The 17,043-nt window shown below is 42.9% G+C and overlaps 1 protein-coding gene across 1 annotated transcript in view; it reads left to right on the forward strand.

Moving 5' to 3' along the window:
• Nucleotides 1-16,491, forward strand: part of LOC109885820 (NLR family CARD domain-containing protein 3-like) — a 122,397-nt gene extending 105,906 nt beyond the window's left edge. Inside the window, exons 9-14 of the mRNA XM_031820958.1 lie at nt 9,963-11,733; nt 12,019-12,192; nt 13,079-13,252; nt 13,764-13,937; nt 15,380-15,426; nt 15,843-16,491. Of these exons, the coding sequence (XP_031676818.1) occupies nt 9,963-11,733; nt 12,019-12,192; nt 13,079-13,252; nt 13,764-13,937; nt 15,380-15,426; nt 15,843-16,402 (2,900 nt within the window). The 3' untranslated portion in view covers nt 16,403-16,491. The remainder of the gene's footprint in view (nt 1-9,962; nt 11,734-12,018; nt 12,193-13,078; nt 13,253-13,763; nt 13,938-15,379; nt 15,427-15,842) is intronic.
• The last annotated feature ends 552 nt before the right edge of the window (nt 16,492-17,043 follow it).

The following is a 17,043-nucleotide window of genomic DNA, read 5'->3' on the forward strand; positions in this document are numbered from 1 at the left end:
TTTAACCCCTCCTCTCTACACTAGATGGACGGTAACTTTAGTGTTTAACCCCTCCTCTCTACACTAGATGGACGGTAACTTTAGTGTTTAACCCCTCCTCTCTACACTAGATGGACGGTAACTTTAGTGTTTAACCCCTCCTCTCTTCACTAGATGGACGGTAACTTTAGTGTTTAACCCCTCCTCTCTACACTAGATGGACGGTAACTTTAGTGTTTAACCCCTCTCTTCACTAGATGGACGGTAACTTTATAGTGTTTAACCCCTCTCTTCACTAGATGGACGGTAACTTTAGTGTTTAACCCCTCCTCTCTTCACTAGATGGACGGTAACTTTAGTGTTTAACCCCTCCTCTCTTCACTAGATGGACGGTAACTTTAGTGTTTAACCCCTCCTCTCTACACTAGATGGACGGTAACTTTAGTGTTTAACCCCTCCTCTCTTCACTAGATGGACGGTAACTTTAGTGTTTAACCCCTCCTCTCTTCACTAGATGGACGGTAACTTTAGTGTTTAACCCCTCCTCTCTTCACTAGATGGACGGTAACTTTAGTGTTTAACCCCTCCTCTCTTCACTAGATGGACGGTAACTTTAGTGTTTAACCCCTCTCTTCACTAGATGGACGGTAACTTTAGTGTTTAACCCCTCCTCTCTACACTAGATGGACGGTAACTTTAGTGTTTAACCCCTCCTCTCTACACTAGATGGACGGTAACTTTAGTGTTTAACCCCTCCTCTCTTCACTAGATGGACGGTAACTTTAGTGTTTAACCCCTCCTCTCTACACTAGATGGACGGTAACTTTAGTGTTTAACCCCTCCTCTCTACACTAGATGGACGGTAACTTTAGTGTTTAACCCCTCCTCTCTACACTAGATGGACGGTAACTTTAGTGTTTAACCCCTCCTCTCTACACTAGATGGACGGTAACTTTAGTGTTTAACCCCTCTCTTCACTAGATGGACGGTAACTTTATAGTGTTTAACCCCTCTCTTCACTAGATGGACGGTAACTTTAGTGTTTAACCCCTCCTCTCTTCACTAGATGGACGGTAACTTTAGTGTTTAACCCCTCCTCTCTTCACTAGATGGACGGTAACTTTAGTGTTTAACCCCTCCTCTCTACACTAGATGGACGGTAACTTTAGTGTTTAACCCCTCCTCTCTACACTAGATGGACGGTAACTTTAGTGTTTAACCCCTCCTCTCTACACTAGATGGACGGTAACTTTAGTGTTTAACCCCTCCTCTCTACACTAGATGGACGGTAACTTTAGTGTTTAACCCCTCCTCTCTTCACTAGATGGACGGTAACTTTAGTGTTTAACCCCTCCTCTCTACACTAGATGGACGGTAACTTTAGTGTTTAACCCCTCTCTTCACTAGATGGACGGTAACTTTATAGTGTTTAACCCCTCTCTTCACTAGATGGACGGTAACTTTAGTGTTTAACCCCTCCTCTCTTCACTAGATGGACGGTAACTTTAGTGTTTAACCCCTCCTCTCTTCACTAGATGGACGGTAACTTTAGTGTTTAACCCCTCCTCTCTTCACTAGATGGACGGTAACTTTAGTGTTTAACCCCTCTCTTCACTAGATGGACGGTAACTTAGTGTTTAACCCCTCCTCTCTACACTAGATGGACGGTAACTTTAGTGTTTAACCCCTCCTCTCTACACTAGATGGACGGTAACTTTAGTGTTTAACCCCTCCTCTCTTCACTAGATGGACGGTAACTTTAGTGTTTAACCCCTCCTCTCTACACTAGATGGACGGTAACTTTAGTGTTTAACCCCTCCTCTCTTCACTAGATGGACGGTAACTTTAGTGTTTAACCCCTCCTCTCTACACTAGATGGACGGTAACTTTAGTGTTTAACCCCTCCTCTCTACACTAGATGGACGGTAACTTTAGTGTTTAACCCCTCCTCTCTACACTAGATGGACGGTAACTTTAGTGTTTAACCCCTCCTCTCTACACTAGATGGACGGTAACTTTAGTGTTTAACCCCTCCTCTCTACACTAGATGGACGGTAACTTTATAGTGTTTAACCCCTCTCTTCACTAGATGGACGGTAACTTTAGTGTTTAACCCCTCCTCTCTTCACTAGATGGACGGTAACTTTAGTGTTTAACCCCTCCTCTCTTCACTAGATGGACGGTAACTTTAGTGTTTAACCCCTCCTCTCTACACTAGATGGACGGTAACTTTAGTGTTTAACCCCTCCTCTCTACACTAGATGGACGGTAACTTTAGTGTTTAACCCCTCCTCTCTACACTAGATGGACGGTAACTTTAGTGTTTAACCCCTCCTCTCTACACTAGATGGACGGTAACTTTAGTGTTTAACCCCTCCTCTCTTCACTAGATGGACGGTAACTTTAGTGTTTAACCCCTCCTCTCTACACTAGATGGACGGTAACTTTAGTGTTTAACCCCTCTCTTCACTAGATGGACGGTAACTTTATAGTGTTTAACCCCTCTCTTCACTAGATGGACGGTAACTTTAGTGTTTAACCCCTCCTCTCTTCACTAGATGGACGGTAACTTTAGTGTTTAACCCCTCCTCTCTTCACTAGATGGACGGTAACTTTAGTGTTTAACCCCTCCTCTCTACACTAGATGGACGGTAACTTTAGTGTTTAACCCCTCCTCTCTACACTAGATGGACGGTAACTTTAGTGTTTAACCCCTCCTCTCTACACTAGATGGACGGTAACTTTAGTGTTTAACCCCTCCTCTCTTCACTAGATGGACGGTAACTTTAGTGTTTAACCCCTCCTCTCTTCACTAGATGGACGGTAACTTTAGTGTTTAACCCCTCCTCTCTACACTAGATGGACGGTAACTTTAGTGTTTAACCCCTCCTCTCTACACTAGATGGACGGTAACTTTAGTGTTTAACCCCTCCTCTCTACACTAGATGGACGGTAACTTTAGTGTTTAACCCCTCCTCTCTTCACTAGATGGACGGTAACTTTAGTGTTTAACCCCTCCTCTCTACACTAGATGGACGGTAACTTTAGTGTTTAACCCCTCCTCTCTTCACTAGATGGACGGTAACTTTAGTGTTTAACCCCTCCTCTCTACACTAGATGGACAGTAACTTTAGTGTTTAACCCCTCCTCTCTACACTAGCTGGACGGTAACTTTAGTGTTTAACCCCTCCTCTCTTCACTAGATGGACGGTAACTTTAGTGTTTAACCCCTCCTCTCTACACTAGATGGACGGTAACTTTAGTGTTTAACCCCTCCTCTCTACACTAGATGGACGGTAACTTTAGTGTTTATCCCCTCTCTTCACAAGATGGACGGTAACTTTAGTGTTTAACCCCTCCCAAGTGTGAGAGCAGATCTTTAACCTCAAATGTAACTATATCATTATTTAATAATTAGCCATTTAGCTTCCAGTAGGATGTTCTACCAAGGTTCGTATCAGGGGTAAATATGTTGATATCAATGTAAATAGCCTTATGGTCTGTGAGGGGAGTAGTACAAATATTTGTAGTAACACACTCACTATCAATACATTTGGATATGAGCCTAAAATCTATTCTGGATTGTCTGGAGCCTGTTTTGTTACTCCAAGTGAATGATCTTTCAGCCGGAAACCTCTCTCTCCATATATCAGTAAGATCAAACTTTTCCATAAAAAGTATTAAACCCAAATTCTGATTGGTTGGTCTACCTGGGGGCCATCTATCAGTTGAATTATCTATAGTAATGTTAAAGTCCCCTCCTATCAATAATAACGAATTGGGAAATTTAGATAACCAATGAAGTATATGTTTCTCTATAGATTCAAGCAACTCATCATTCTCATGTTTGGTGTTGTACCCGTAGAAGTTTACAGTAATGAGTGTAATGTCATTGTAACTGATCACAAGACAAATAAAGTGACCAAAGGGGTCACATTCCGAGTGTAGAATATTACCACCAAAGGTATTTTTCATTGTAGTGACACCAGCAGAGCGTTCAGATCCATGGGAAAGCCAAATATCGTTGCCCCACTGTGACCTCCAGAAGTTGGCATCAGCAGAAATTGAGTGAGACTCTTGAAAAAAGCAAAAATCTGTTCGAAATTATTTAGCAAATAGAAATAAGGCCTTGCGCTTCACACTGTTTCGTAATCCCCTAGCATTAAGAGATACTATAGACAAAGACAAAACAACAAAGATTATATAAAAGTATAAACTGTAGTAGGATGAGTCAAAGACGTAGGAGCAGTGAACGTAAACGATAAGGAACCGAGATCTGCACCATTTAAGTCCATTTAAAGTGAAAATAGCTTATTCCATAACCTTTGAAATTCAACTCAACTGGAAATTATGTTCAAGACCAAACTAAGGGTTCTTGTAGTAAGAGAGACTAAAAATCCTCTTTAGTGTAATCAGGAACTATTCTGAGAAATAAAATAAATAATAATTTAAATAAAAGGGTACCTACTATTTTAAGTACATATGAAAACTGATCATAAAATAATTGTATAACAAAATGTTTTACATATAAACGTTCCTAAGACCTTTTTTGGAAATAAGTATTAATAACTAAATAGAACAATAACCGTGTCAAGTCAGAGCAGACCTGTATGCCATTTAGGACAGTATCTTAGTTACTGTATACATAAATACATACAGCTTTCAATCTTCTTCGTAAGTTTATAAACAAAATAGGACTTCTGGTCATACAAGAACAAATTAATGAATTGAAATACCTGAGTATTCCTTTAAAATAGTCACCTGATGCTTGTTAGGTAAACCACATAAGGAAAATGAGAATACCATGGCTGAAACCATCAACCTGTTCCTTCTGGTGAGATTTTAGGGAGGAATATGGATTTCTGAACCGTTGATGAAACCTCGCCCTCCGACGAAGTAAGCAGCCTTCCCCTCACTTCGTGCTATCTTGATCGTTGGCCACAACTTGTTCCTTCTTTCTATGTCTTCCGGGCTGAGATGCTCGGCGAAACGCATACCATGGCTCTGAAGGAAGGCGTTCTTCCTAGCAGCTTTCCAGACAGCATCCCTGTAGAATCTGGTAGTGAATAGGATGATGATACCCCTGGGTCTTGAATCGCTTTGCTGTTGCTTCTTGCCGAGGCGATGTACAACGTCGATGGTATCACCAACTTTGTTCTTCTCTGCAGGCAAAACTTCTTGGCAGATACGGATAGCCTCTCCTCGCACATCTTCATTCTCCACCTCTGGCAAGCCGTAGAGTCTCAGGTTCCATTTTCTTGTGTATTGTTCCAGATCAGTGAGACGTCTATGGTAGACATTGTTATTCTTTTCCACCCTTTCCACATTTTTTTCAACTTTTGCCACTCTCGTTTTTACATCATTAATTTCACCACATGCAAACTCCACAGTCTTTTTCAAGCCTTCGATAACCATGGTGTTCGCGCCTACCATTTTCTCAATGGCGTCACACCTGGAGTTGATGAGTAAGGAGAGGGTAGCCACGATGTCAGAGTTCATGTTGGGTTTTTTGGAGGGTGGAGGTTTGCACGGAGTAACCGGTAAAGAGGGGAATTCGTCATCTTCAGCATTCGAAAGCATGATATTATCCATAGGCCAAGTGTAGTTATGGCAGTTGTCTATAAGCACGTTTCTCTCTTGTTGATTAGCAATAGAACGGCTAACTTTTTCCTTTCTTTTTTGTCACGACTTTGCATGGACATGCTGAAATAAATTATCCAATTATCATTCCAGTCACAGGAGAGGTCTTATATCTTGAACAAATAAAAATAATAATGACTAAACTTTAAAGAATTTTTTTTTTTTCACAATCTTTCTGAAGTTTGGTACGGAGCTCGGTAAAAAAGCGTCTGTTCAAGCAGCCATCTTGGCCAATCTTCCCAGGTTACTTATTATCAACAGGGATACAGCTACTTGGTGAGCGTGATCACTGTTCGCCTGGATACACGTTGTGGTGACCCACAGTGCTAAACCTTAAACCTTTTCTGGTCATGGTTACCATATTTGTTTTCAGAAAACGATATACCACCTAACTAAAACATATGTCCCTGTCCTCTTTTTCAAGACGTGGCCGATTTAAACAGCCAGAAGACATTTTTTAAATTAAGAAACAACACTTTTTTTGATGACTTGTTTCTAAATGGCTGCTGGGTAATTTGATATGCATCGAAATGTTCGTTCGTAGACATCGGATTGAGTGAATGCTGCGCAGTTTCACTGAGTTAGAAAACAAATGGACAGGTCTAGCTCATTGATTTGTAGATCTGACGCAGTTGCTACCTCAGATTATGAGCCTAGCAAGTGTTGTGAATGAGTTATGTAGTACCCACAGAAGGCCACAGGGAGGAGCAAGAGCTATAAACCCATACTGTTTTTTTACCTTTAAATCCCTAAACCTATCAATCAATCAAATGTATTTATAAAGCCCTTTTTACATCAGCATCTAACCCTACGTATTACCTATTTTAGCATTAACCTTAACCCTAATTATTTTAGAAACTGTTATAGTAATAATATTATGTTAGTAAATACCATTATAGTACTAAATAGCACTGATTATTTTGTTAATCAAAACATGTCTCAGCATTTTGTTATTTTATTATATTTATTATTTCAAGGCAGAACACTTGATCAACAAGACTCGTGTTTTATTTTTCATATGTGGTTTGAACTGGGTGACCTAGTGACCTCTATGTGAAAGTCCAGAAATTGGCTTGGAAAAGATGGGGCAGGTTTGAGATCTAAGGAATTAATGAGAAAAATATACTTTATTTATCAGCTGCCCCACCAACGTCTGTCCGTGAATTAATAACTTTTTAGGAGAGAAAAAAGGTGAGGTATTGAATAGCAGGTATTGAATCCCAGGTAAATACCTCAACCTTAGTTTATATAAATGCATTATAAAAACTACTTAGGACAGCTCACGAGGTTTCCTAAATATCTGCCGACTAGATGGGACTAGAGACTTCATGCATAGTTATTAACCACCCACGTATACCCATAAGTGTAAAAATTCTTTATTCTCATCACTTATAAGACCAATGTTCTACTCTGAGACACTTTGGCGATATGGTCCCAGATCTCAACATATTGAATGTTTGTTTAACATAATAATAAAAAATGAATATTACTAATGTAACCCACTGTAAAGACTGGGTTTAGTTGATTGTGTTGCACTGCTCATGTCCGCGTTCTGGAACTGTCCGCGTCTCCGTACAGAACTGTCCACGTCCCCGTACAGAACTGTCCACGTCTCCGTACAGAACTGTCCTCGTCTCCGTACAGAACTGTCCTCGTCTCCGTACAGAACTGTCCACGTCCCCGTACAGAACTGTCCGCGTCCCCGTACAGAACTGTCCGCGTCCCCGTACAGAACTGTCCGCGTCCACGTTCGGTGTGGCGCCAAGCCGGTTACGCGCAGAGTGGACTGAGGTGATCTTGGGGAATAACGACGGAGTTTGTTACAGTGTTGAGACACCGAAGTTTATTGTTCAATTTGCTTTTTTCTTTACGGTCAGGGACAGTGTGAGTGTAGCCAGATCCTTTTCACTTTCTATCCTTGTTTCATTTTGTTGTTCACCGGATTCGTCATCATCGAGATGAGGGCCAGAAACGACCTGCTAGTTATCCTAGCCAGTCGGTACAGCTCGGTAAGCTAGCTAGCTACTCTACCAGCAGCATCCTAGTTATCCTAGCTAGTCGGTACAGCTCGGTAAGCTAGCTAGCTACTCTACCAGCAGCATCCTAGTTATCCTAGCTAGTCGGTACAGCTCGGTAAGCTAGCTAGCTACTCTACCAGCAGCATCCTAGTTATCCTAGCTAGTCGGTACAGCTCGGTAAGCTAGCTAGCTACTCTACCAGCAGCATCCTAGTTACCATAGCTACCACTACATCATCACCGGCTGTCTGCATTTCTTGTGGACCGATGGAGCTCCCCGGTTGTTTCTTCCACCTGTTAAATCCCGGTGAGGCTTCTCCCTCTCTCGTTGACGGATGCTGGCTACCTCTGTCCGGTTCTCCTCTCTTCACTAGATGGACGGTAACTTTAGTTTTTAACCCCTCTGTGTCCAAGGACCGAACTTTTGAATATTATTTTCAGGGCGCCTCAATAGCAGGTATTGAACCCCGGGTAAATAATCACTAGTCAGAACCTCAACCTCAGTAGACATTCATTATAAAAAATCATCTTAATATCTGAAATTGTGAGTAAACAACCTCGAGAGTGCGTCTTCCAGCCCTCCAATAAATTACATAATTCAACCCTCCCGGTTAGTAAATTTACCTCAACATCCCCCGGAGAAGGCAGAGTAACGACACCAGCCTTTTAGCGGGGCTGACAGACTGACTACAACGCTCGCGACGCTAAATGAATTTCGTTATTAAAAATGACACACTGCTCGCGCCATTAACTAACGTCTGGAAGTCAGTTCTATTTGTGAAACTCTTCTTATGTTTCCCCATCTGAGCTCAGAGTAGATGAGAGATGTAATGTTTGTCTCTGTTGTGTTGAAGTCCAATCAAGCAGGAGAGACCAGCCTCCCCTGTTCCCAGCTGTGTGTCCATGAAGAGTGACCAGTCTATGGATCGTCCTATAGAGTTTAGAGAAGGAGACTTTTCTACTGAACAAAGGTAAGAAGAACTCATGGGTCCTGGTCAGTGAGTTAAACAACACTGTCTCTAGTCATTTCTCCTCTCCCATTTTCCCATTTATTGTTGTTGTTTTCATAATCCATAGGCTCATCATTTTGTCCATTTTCATAGTCCTAAAACAATATTAAACAAACACAACATTCCCTCCCTGTGTGTGTGTGTGTGTGTGTGTGTGTGTGTGTGTGTGTGTGTGTGTGTGTGTACTCCCTGGATGAGGAGATGTAATCTCATGTTTTGTCCACAGAAACCAACAGGAGAGATCAGAGTCAGAGATTCTCAGTGGTCAGTCTTCCCAGAGTCATCAAACAGACCTGGCCTCCATATTCAGTGTATGTGGTCCTGTTATGTACATTTGTTTTTGTTTACCTCAAGTAAAGTTGATCTGTCAATCATTCATTAATGTGTTAATGAGAAAGCATTTATTCTCTTGCTTAACTTATTTACTTTATTTATTTCAGTTGCTTGAAGAGAAAATGATGACATTTGTGAAGAACGAGCTGAAGATGTTCAAGAGGATTCTTAGTCCAGAACTCCCAGAAGGCTTTGAGAGTCAGAAGCAGGGTAAGAAAGTGGTGGATCCTGAAGATGAGAAGCAGGAGAGCAGTGCCAGAGAGGGGGCTCTGAAGATCACACTGCACATCCTGAGGAAAATGAACCAGAAGGAGCTTGCTGACACACTGGAGAAATGTAAGATCTGTCTGCGTCATGTTGAATGCTGTTTTATAACATTGTGTTGATTCATTTAGAGAGAGAGACAACATTAATAATACCATCAATGAGGCCTCCCGGGTGGCGCAGTGGTTAAGGGTGCTGTACTGCAGTGCCATCAGAGACTCTGGGTTCGCGCCCAGGCTCTGTCGTAACCGGCCGCGACCGGGAGGTCGTTGTCTCATCGCGCACCAGTGACTCCTGTGGCGGGCCGGGCACAGTGCGCGCTAACCAAGGTTGCCAGGTGCACGGTGTTTCCTCTGGCACATTGGTGCGGCTGGCTTCCGGGTTGGATGTGCGCTGTGTTAAGAAGCTTGGGTTGGGTTGTATATCGGCGGACGCATGACTTTCAACCTTCGTCTCTCCCGAGCCCGTACGGGAGTTGTAGCGATGAGACAAGATAGTAGCTACTATACAATTGGAATTGGGGAGAAAAAGGAGTAATTAAAAAATACCAATAATAATATAATCAGTCACACCAGTCTGTAATGCATTATGAAAACATTTACACATTTAGACAGTCAGTTAAGAGAATAAATTATTATAATGTAAAACTTTATAACAGTCCTACAACACTCTAGGCATTAAAACAGACGTAATATTAATATCCTCTGTGTTATTTCTAGATTCAGATGATCTTGCTGTGATTTGCCAACGTGAACTCAAATCTAATCTAAAGAAGAAGTTTCAATGTGTATTTGAGGGGATCGCTAAACAAGGAAACCCAACACTTCTCAATAAGATCTACACAGAGCTCTACATCACAGAGGGTGGAACAGGAGAGGTCAATAATGAACATGAGCTGAGACAGATTGAGACAACAACCAGGAAACAAGCAAGACCAGAGACTGCAATCAAATGTAACGACATCTTCAAACCCTTAACTGGACAAGACAAACTTATCAGAACTGTGATGACAAAGGGAGTCGCTGGCATTGGAAAAACAGTCTCTGTGCAGAAGTTCATTCTGGACTGGGCTGAAGGAAAAGCAAATCAGGATGTCCAATTTGTATTTTCATTCCCTTTTCGGGAGCTGAATTTGATGAAAGAGGACAAACACACTTTCATTGAACTTCTTAATCACTTCTCAATGGAAACCAAAGAATCAAGAATCTCCATCTACAACAAGTACAAAGTTCTGTTCATCTTTGATGGTCTGGATGAGTGTCGACTGCCCCTAGACTTCCAGAAGAACAAGATCTGTTGGGACGTCACAGAGTCAACCTCAGTGGATGTTCTGCTGACAAATCTCATCAAGGGAAATCTGCTTCCCTCTGCTCTCCTCTGGATAACTACCCGACCTGCAGCAGCCAATAAGATCCCCCCTGAGTGTGTTGACCAGGTGACAGAGGTACGAGGGTTCAATGACCCGCAGAAGGAGGAATACTTCAGGAAGAGATTCAGTGATGAGGACCTGTCCAGCAGAATCATCTCACACATAAAGACATCAAGGAGCCTCCACATCATGTGCCACATTCCAGTCTTCTGTTGGATTTCTGCAACAGTCCTTGAACACATGCTGAAACATAAGAGAGAAGAGATGCCCAAGACTCTGACTGAGATGTACACACACCTTGTGGTGTTTCATACCAAACAGAAGAATGAAAAGTATCTTGGGAAAGAAGAGACAGGTCCACACTGGAATAAAGAGAGCATTCTGTCCCTGGGAAAACTGGCTTTTCAACAGCTTGTGAATGGCAATCTGATTTTCTATGAAGAAGACCTGAAAGAGGCTGGCATTGATGTCAATGAAGCCTCAGTGTACTCAGGATTGTGCACACAGCTCTTTAAAGAGGAACGTGGGCTGTACCAGGACAAGGTGTACTGCTTTGTTCATCTGAGCATTCAGGAGTTTCTGGCTGCTGTATATGTGTTCCTCTCATTCATCAACAACAATGAGAATCTAATGGACAAACTGCAAACAAAAGACGAGCCTGAAGTTACTGTCTACAAGAGTGCTGTGGATAAAGCCTTACAAAGTGAGACGGGAAACCTGGACCTTTTCCTCCGCTTCCTTCTGGGCCTCTCACTGGAGTCCAATCAGAAGCACTTACGAGGTCTACTGACAAAGACAAGAAGCCGCTCACAGAGCCAAGAAGAAACAGTCATTTACATCAAGGAGAAGATCGGGGAGGATCTCTCTCCAGAGAGGAGCATCAATCTGTTCCACTGTCTGAATGAACTGAATGACCATTCTCTAGTGGAGGAGATCCAAAGCTTCCTGAGATCAGGAAGTCTCTCAGAACCCAACCTGTCCCCTGCACAGTGGTCAGCTCTGGTCTTTGTGTTGCTGACTTCAGAACAGGAGCTGAATGTGTTTGACCTGAAGAAATACTCCAGATCAGAGGAAGGTCTTCTGAGGCTGCTGCCAGTGGTCAAAGCCTCCAGAGCTGCTCTGTGAGTAAATAAAATGACATATAAGAACTAATCATCAGGAAGAAATATTCAGTTTAGAGAAAAATATTAATTATAATATGTGTATAATATTATATTGAATAACATATTCAATAAATTCATTGATTTTCACATCAGTATAACAATATGACCATACAATTCTAGGAGACAGAAGATGAATCTATATGTTGTTTGAGAGAATCAACCAAATGCATCTACCATTGTCCTTCTACACTACTGGTGTTAAATTAACAGTGTGTTTGTGAAGTCATGATGATCTCTTTGCAGGCTGTCAGGCTGTGGAGTCACAGAGGAAGGCTGTGCTTCTCTGGTCTCAGCTCTCAGTTCAAACCCCTCACACCTGAGAGAGCTGGACCTGAGTAACAATGACCTGAAGGATTCAGGAGTGGAGCTGCTCTCTAATGGACTGGGGAATCCCCACTGTAAACTGGAGACTCTGAGGTCAGTATTCCTGTAGTTGGTCAACAAGTGATAACTGTTCACCAGATCCACATGTGTTTACCAGACACACATAGTCCACACCATATGAGGTTGATGGTGAGAGGTTAGTATGTTTTGTTGTAGTCTGTTATTGGTAATGGTGAGAGGTTAGTATGTTTTGTTGTAGTCTGTTATTGGTAATGGTGAGAGGTTAGTATGTTTTGTTGTAGCCTCTGTTATTGGTAATGGTGAGAGGTTAGCATGTTTTGTTGTAGCCTCTGTTATTGGTAATGGTGAGAGGTTAGCATGTTTTGTTTTAGCCTCTGTTATTGGTAATGGTGAGAGGTTAGTATGTTTTGTTGTAGTCTCTGTTATTGGTAATGGTGAGAGGTTAGCATGTTTTGTTGTAGCCTCTGTTATTGGTAATGGTGAGAGGTTAGCATGTTTTGTTGTAGCCTCTGTTATTGGTAATGGTGAGAGGTTAGCATGTTTTGTTGTAGTCTCTGTTATTGGTAATGGTGAGAGGTCAGCATGTTTTGTTGTATCCTCTGTAACTTTCTCACTCATTATGATTCATTCACGATCTTTCTCAGTCAAGGCTTGATGTCTCATTGTGTTCGAGGAATATGGGACCAGATAAACTTTTGTCTAATGTAATACACTTTAAGTGTCAGAATAGTTATGACTTCTTCAAAAGGGGGACTAGATACATAAAATGCTTTTAATTTTTCTAAACGTTGAAACAGATATGTATGAAAATATCCTCAAATAAAAGGTGACATTATAAACTGTCACCTCATATGAAACATTTGATCTGAAATCCAAAATGCTAACAGTGTAAGCAGGGAAAGCTAAGCGAAATATTTTAATATAACCTGTCTGTCATTGTATTTCTTCTGTGTTTCAGACTCACTGTCTGTAAACTCACAGACACATCCTGTGAAGTGTTGGCCTCAGTTCTCAGTTCAAACCCCTCACACCTGAGAGAGCTGGACCTGAGTAACAATGACCTGAAGGATTCAGGAGTGGAGCTGCTCTCTGCTGGACTGGAGAATCCCCACTGTAAACTGGAGACTCTGAGGTCAGTATAATATATATTGTGGACTGTATACTCAATACAATCTAAATCTGATACCTCACTGTCTAAATAGATATGGTGTGGACTTTATACTCAATACAGTCTAAATCTGATACCTCACTGTCTAAATAGATATGGTGTGGACTGTATACTCAATACAATCTAAATCTGATACCTCACTGTCTAAATAGATATGGTGTGGACTGTATACTCAATACAATCTAAATCTGATACCTCACTGTCTAAATAGATATGGTGTGGACTGTATACTCAATACAATCTAAATCTGATACCTCACTGTCTGTCTTCTGACTGATACTGCGTTTTAAACTGGTCTGGTCAGTCTACTATAATATTTGTACTAGACATGTTTCTATCTGCAGGCAATACTTTGATCATTTGTCATTTTTTCTGATGATACACTATTTTATGAATAGAAATGGAAGGTTGCAGGACTGAATATGCTGAAAAAATGAATATCAGTGTGATTTTAATATGATTTGACTCTTTGCAGACTGTCAGGCTGTCTAGTCACAGAGGAAGGCTGTGCTTCTCTGGTCTCAGCTCTGAGGTCAAACCCCTCACACCTGAGAGAGCTGGACCTGAGCTACAATCACCCAGGAGACTCAGGAGTCAGACTGCTCTCTGCTGGACTGGAGGATCCACACTGCAGACTGGAGAAACTCAAGTATGATAAACATTCTTACCATTACTTACTTAGACAAAGTTATATGTCTCCAGTGTGTGTGTGTGTGTGTGTGTGTGTGTGTGTCTCCAGTGTGTGTGTGTGTGTGTGTGTGTGTGTGTCTCCAGTGTGTGTGTGTGTGTGTTAGTGTCTCCAGTGTGTGTGTGTGTCACCAGTGTGTGTGTGTGTGTGTGTGTGTCTCCAGTGTGTGTGTGTGTGTGTGTCTCCAGTGTGTGTGTGTGTCTCCTGTGTGTGAGTGTGTCTCCTGTGTGTGTGTGTGTGTCTCCAGTGTGTGTGTGTGTGTGTGTCTCCAGTGTGTGTGTGTGTGTGTGTCTCCAGTGTGTGTGTGTGTGTGTGTCTCCAGTGTGTGTGTGTGTTAGTGTCTCCAGTGTGTGTGTGTGTCACCAGTGTGTGTGTGTGTGTGTGTGTGTGTCTCCTGTGTGTGTGTGTGTGTGTGTCTCCAGTGTGTGTGTGTGTCTCCTGTGTGTGAGTGTGTCTCCTGTGTGTGTGTGTGTGTCTCCTGTGTGTGTGTGTGTGTGTGTGTCTCCAGTGTGTGTGTGTGTGTCTCCAGTGTGTGTGTGTGTGTCTCCAGTGTGTGTGTGTGTGTCCAGTGTGTGTGTCCAGTGTGCTCAATGACACTGGACACACACTGGACACACACACACACACACTGGACAAACACACACTGGACACACACTGGAAACACACACACACACACACACAGGACTTAAACACACGCTGGACTCGCACACACACACACTGGACACACTGGATACACACTGGATACACACACACAGACACACACTGGACTCACACACTGGACACACACACACACACACACTGGACACACACTGGACACACACACTGAACACTGAACTCACACACACACACACTGGACACACACAGGACACACACACACACACTGGACAAACACACACTGGATACACACACACAGGACACACACACAAACGCTGGACTCACACACACACACAGTACACACAAACACACACACACACACACTGGACACACACTGGACACACACACACACTGAACACTGAACTCACACACACACACACTGGACAAACACACACTGGACACACACACACTGGATACACACACACACAGACACACACTGGACACACACACACAGACACACACTGGACACACACACTGGATACACACACACACTGGACACACACACACTGGATACACACACACACACAGACACACACTGGACACACACTCACACACTGGACACACACTTACACACACGCTGGACTCACAAACATACACACACACACACACACACACACAGACAAACATTCGCGTGTGTGTGTGTATGTGTGTGTGTGTGTGTGTGTGTGTGTGTGTGTGTGTGTGTGTGTGTGTGTGTGAGTTCAGGTGTATCCCTCAATGACTGTCTGTTCTTCTGCTTACCGCTACAGTGTGGAACATGGTGGAGAGAACAGAATGAAACCTGGACCTAGAAAATGTGAGTGTTGACTGCTGTGAAGAATATGACTAAGAATAAGTCTTAATTCAAGTTAAGTCAAAGACCAACATCATTACTGACTTGGTCATATTAAATATCAGCTGTAGTTCTACAGAAGCAGAAATCAGGGACACCAACGTTTACAAAGAGTTGCTTTGTGTGTGTGTGTGTGGTGTGTGTGGTGTGTGTGTGTGTGTGTGTGTGTGTGTGTGTGTGTGTGTGTAATAAAAGCGTAATAAGTGTGTTTTATATTACCATACAGTATAACATATGATCATTCAACAAGTCTCAAGTTACCTTAACTTCTCCTTTTGATACCTAGAAACATCTACATTAAATGAATTAGTGAAAAGTGAGTTAACATTCTAATGTGAATGATGATGATTTCTAATATTGTGTCTGGTTTCATCCATCAGATGTCTGTGATCTCACACTGGACCCAAACACAGTAGACAGACTCCTCTCTCTGTCTGAGGAGAACAGAAAGGTGACATGTAGGAGAGAGAATCAGCCGTATCCTGATCACCCAGAGAGATTTGAGGGCTGTAGACAGGTGCTGTGTAGAGAGGGTCTGACTGGGTGCTGTTACTGGGAGGTAGAGTGGAGTGGGAGAGGGGCTGGTATAGGAGTGACATATAAAGGAATCAGCAGGGGAGGAGGGGGTGAGGACTGTTGTCTTGGAGACAATGACAAGTCCTGGAGTCTGTTCTGCTATGACAACAGTTACACTGCCTGGCACAATAATAATCCCACTACCATAGACGTCCGCTCCTCCAGCTCCCACAGAGTAGGAGTGTATCTGGACTGGCCAGCCGGCACTCTGTCCTTCTATAGAGCCTCCTCTGACACACTGACCCACCTGATCACATTCACCTCCACATTCACTGAGCCCCTCTATCCAGGGTTTTGGGTTGATTACAACTCCTCAGTGTTTAGGCTTTGGTGGGAAGGCGACTCAGTGTCCCTCTGTCAGTGATACACACACACACAAACACTGGACACACACACACACTGGACACAGACACACACACACACACACTTACACACACACACTGGACACACACACACACACTTGACTCACAAACACACACACTGGACACACACACACACTGGACAAACACACTGGAAAAACACACACACACTGGACACACACACACACACACACACACACACACACACACACACACTGGACAAACACACTGAACACACACACACACACACATACACACACACACACACACACACTGGACAAACACACACACACACACTGGACACACACACCTGCTTGACACAAACACTGAACACACACACACGCACAGACTCTGGACACACACACACACACACACACTGGACACACACACCTGCTGGGCACACACACTGGATACACACACACTGGACACACACACTGGACTCACACACACACTGGACACACACACACACACACACAGGACACATACTCATACAGGACACACACACACACACACTGGACAAACACACACTCACTGGACAAACACACAAACACACACACACACACACAGGACACACACACGCACACACACACACACACACACACACGCGTCTTCCTATAATTGTGAGGACCTTGACCCAGGACCTCTG

Source organism: Oncorhynchus kisutch, unplaced genomic scaffold (genome assembly GCF_002021735.2).
Source record: "Oncorhynchus kisutch isolate 150728-3 unplaced genomic scaffold, Okis_V2 scaffold3796, whole genome shotgun sequence".
Classification (NCBI taxonomy): domain Eukaryota; kingdom Metazoa; phylum Chordata; class Actinopteri; order Salmoniformes; family Salmonidae; genus Oncorhynchus; species Oncorhynchus kisutch.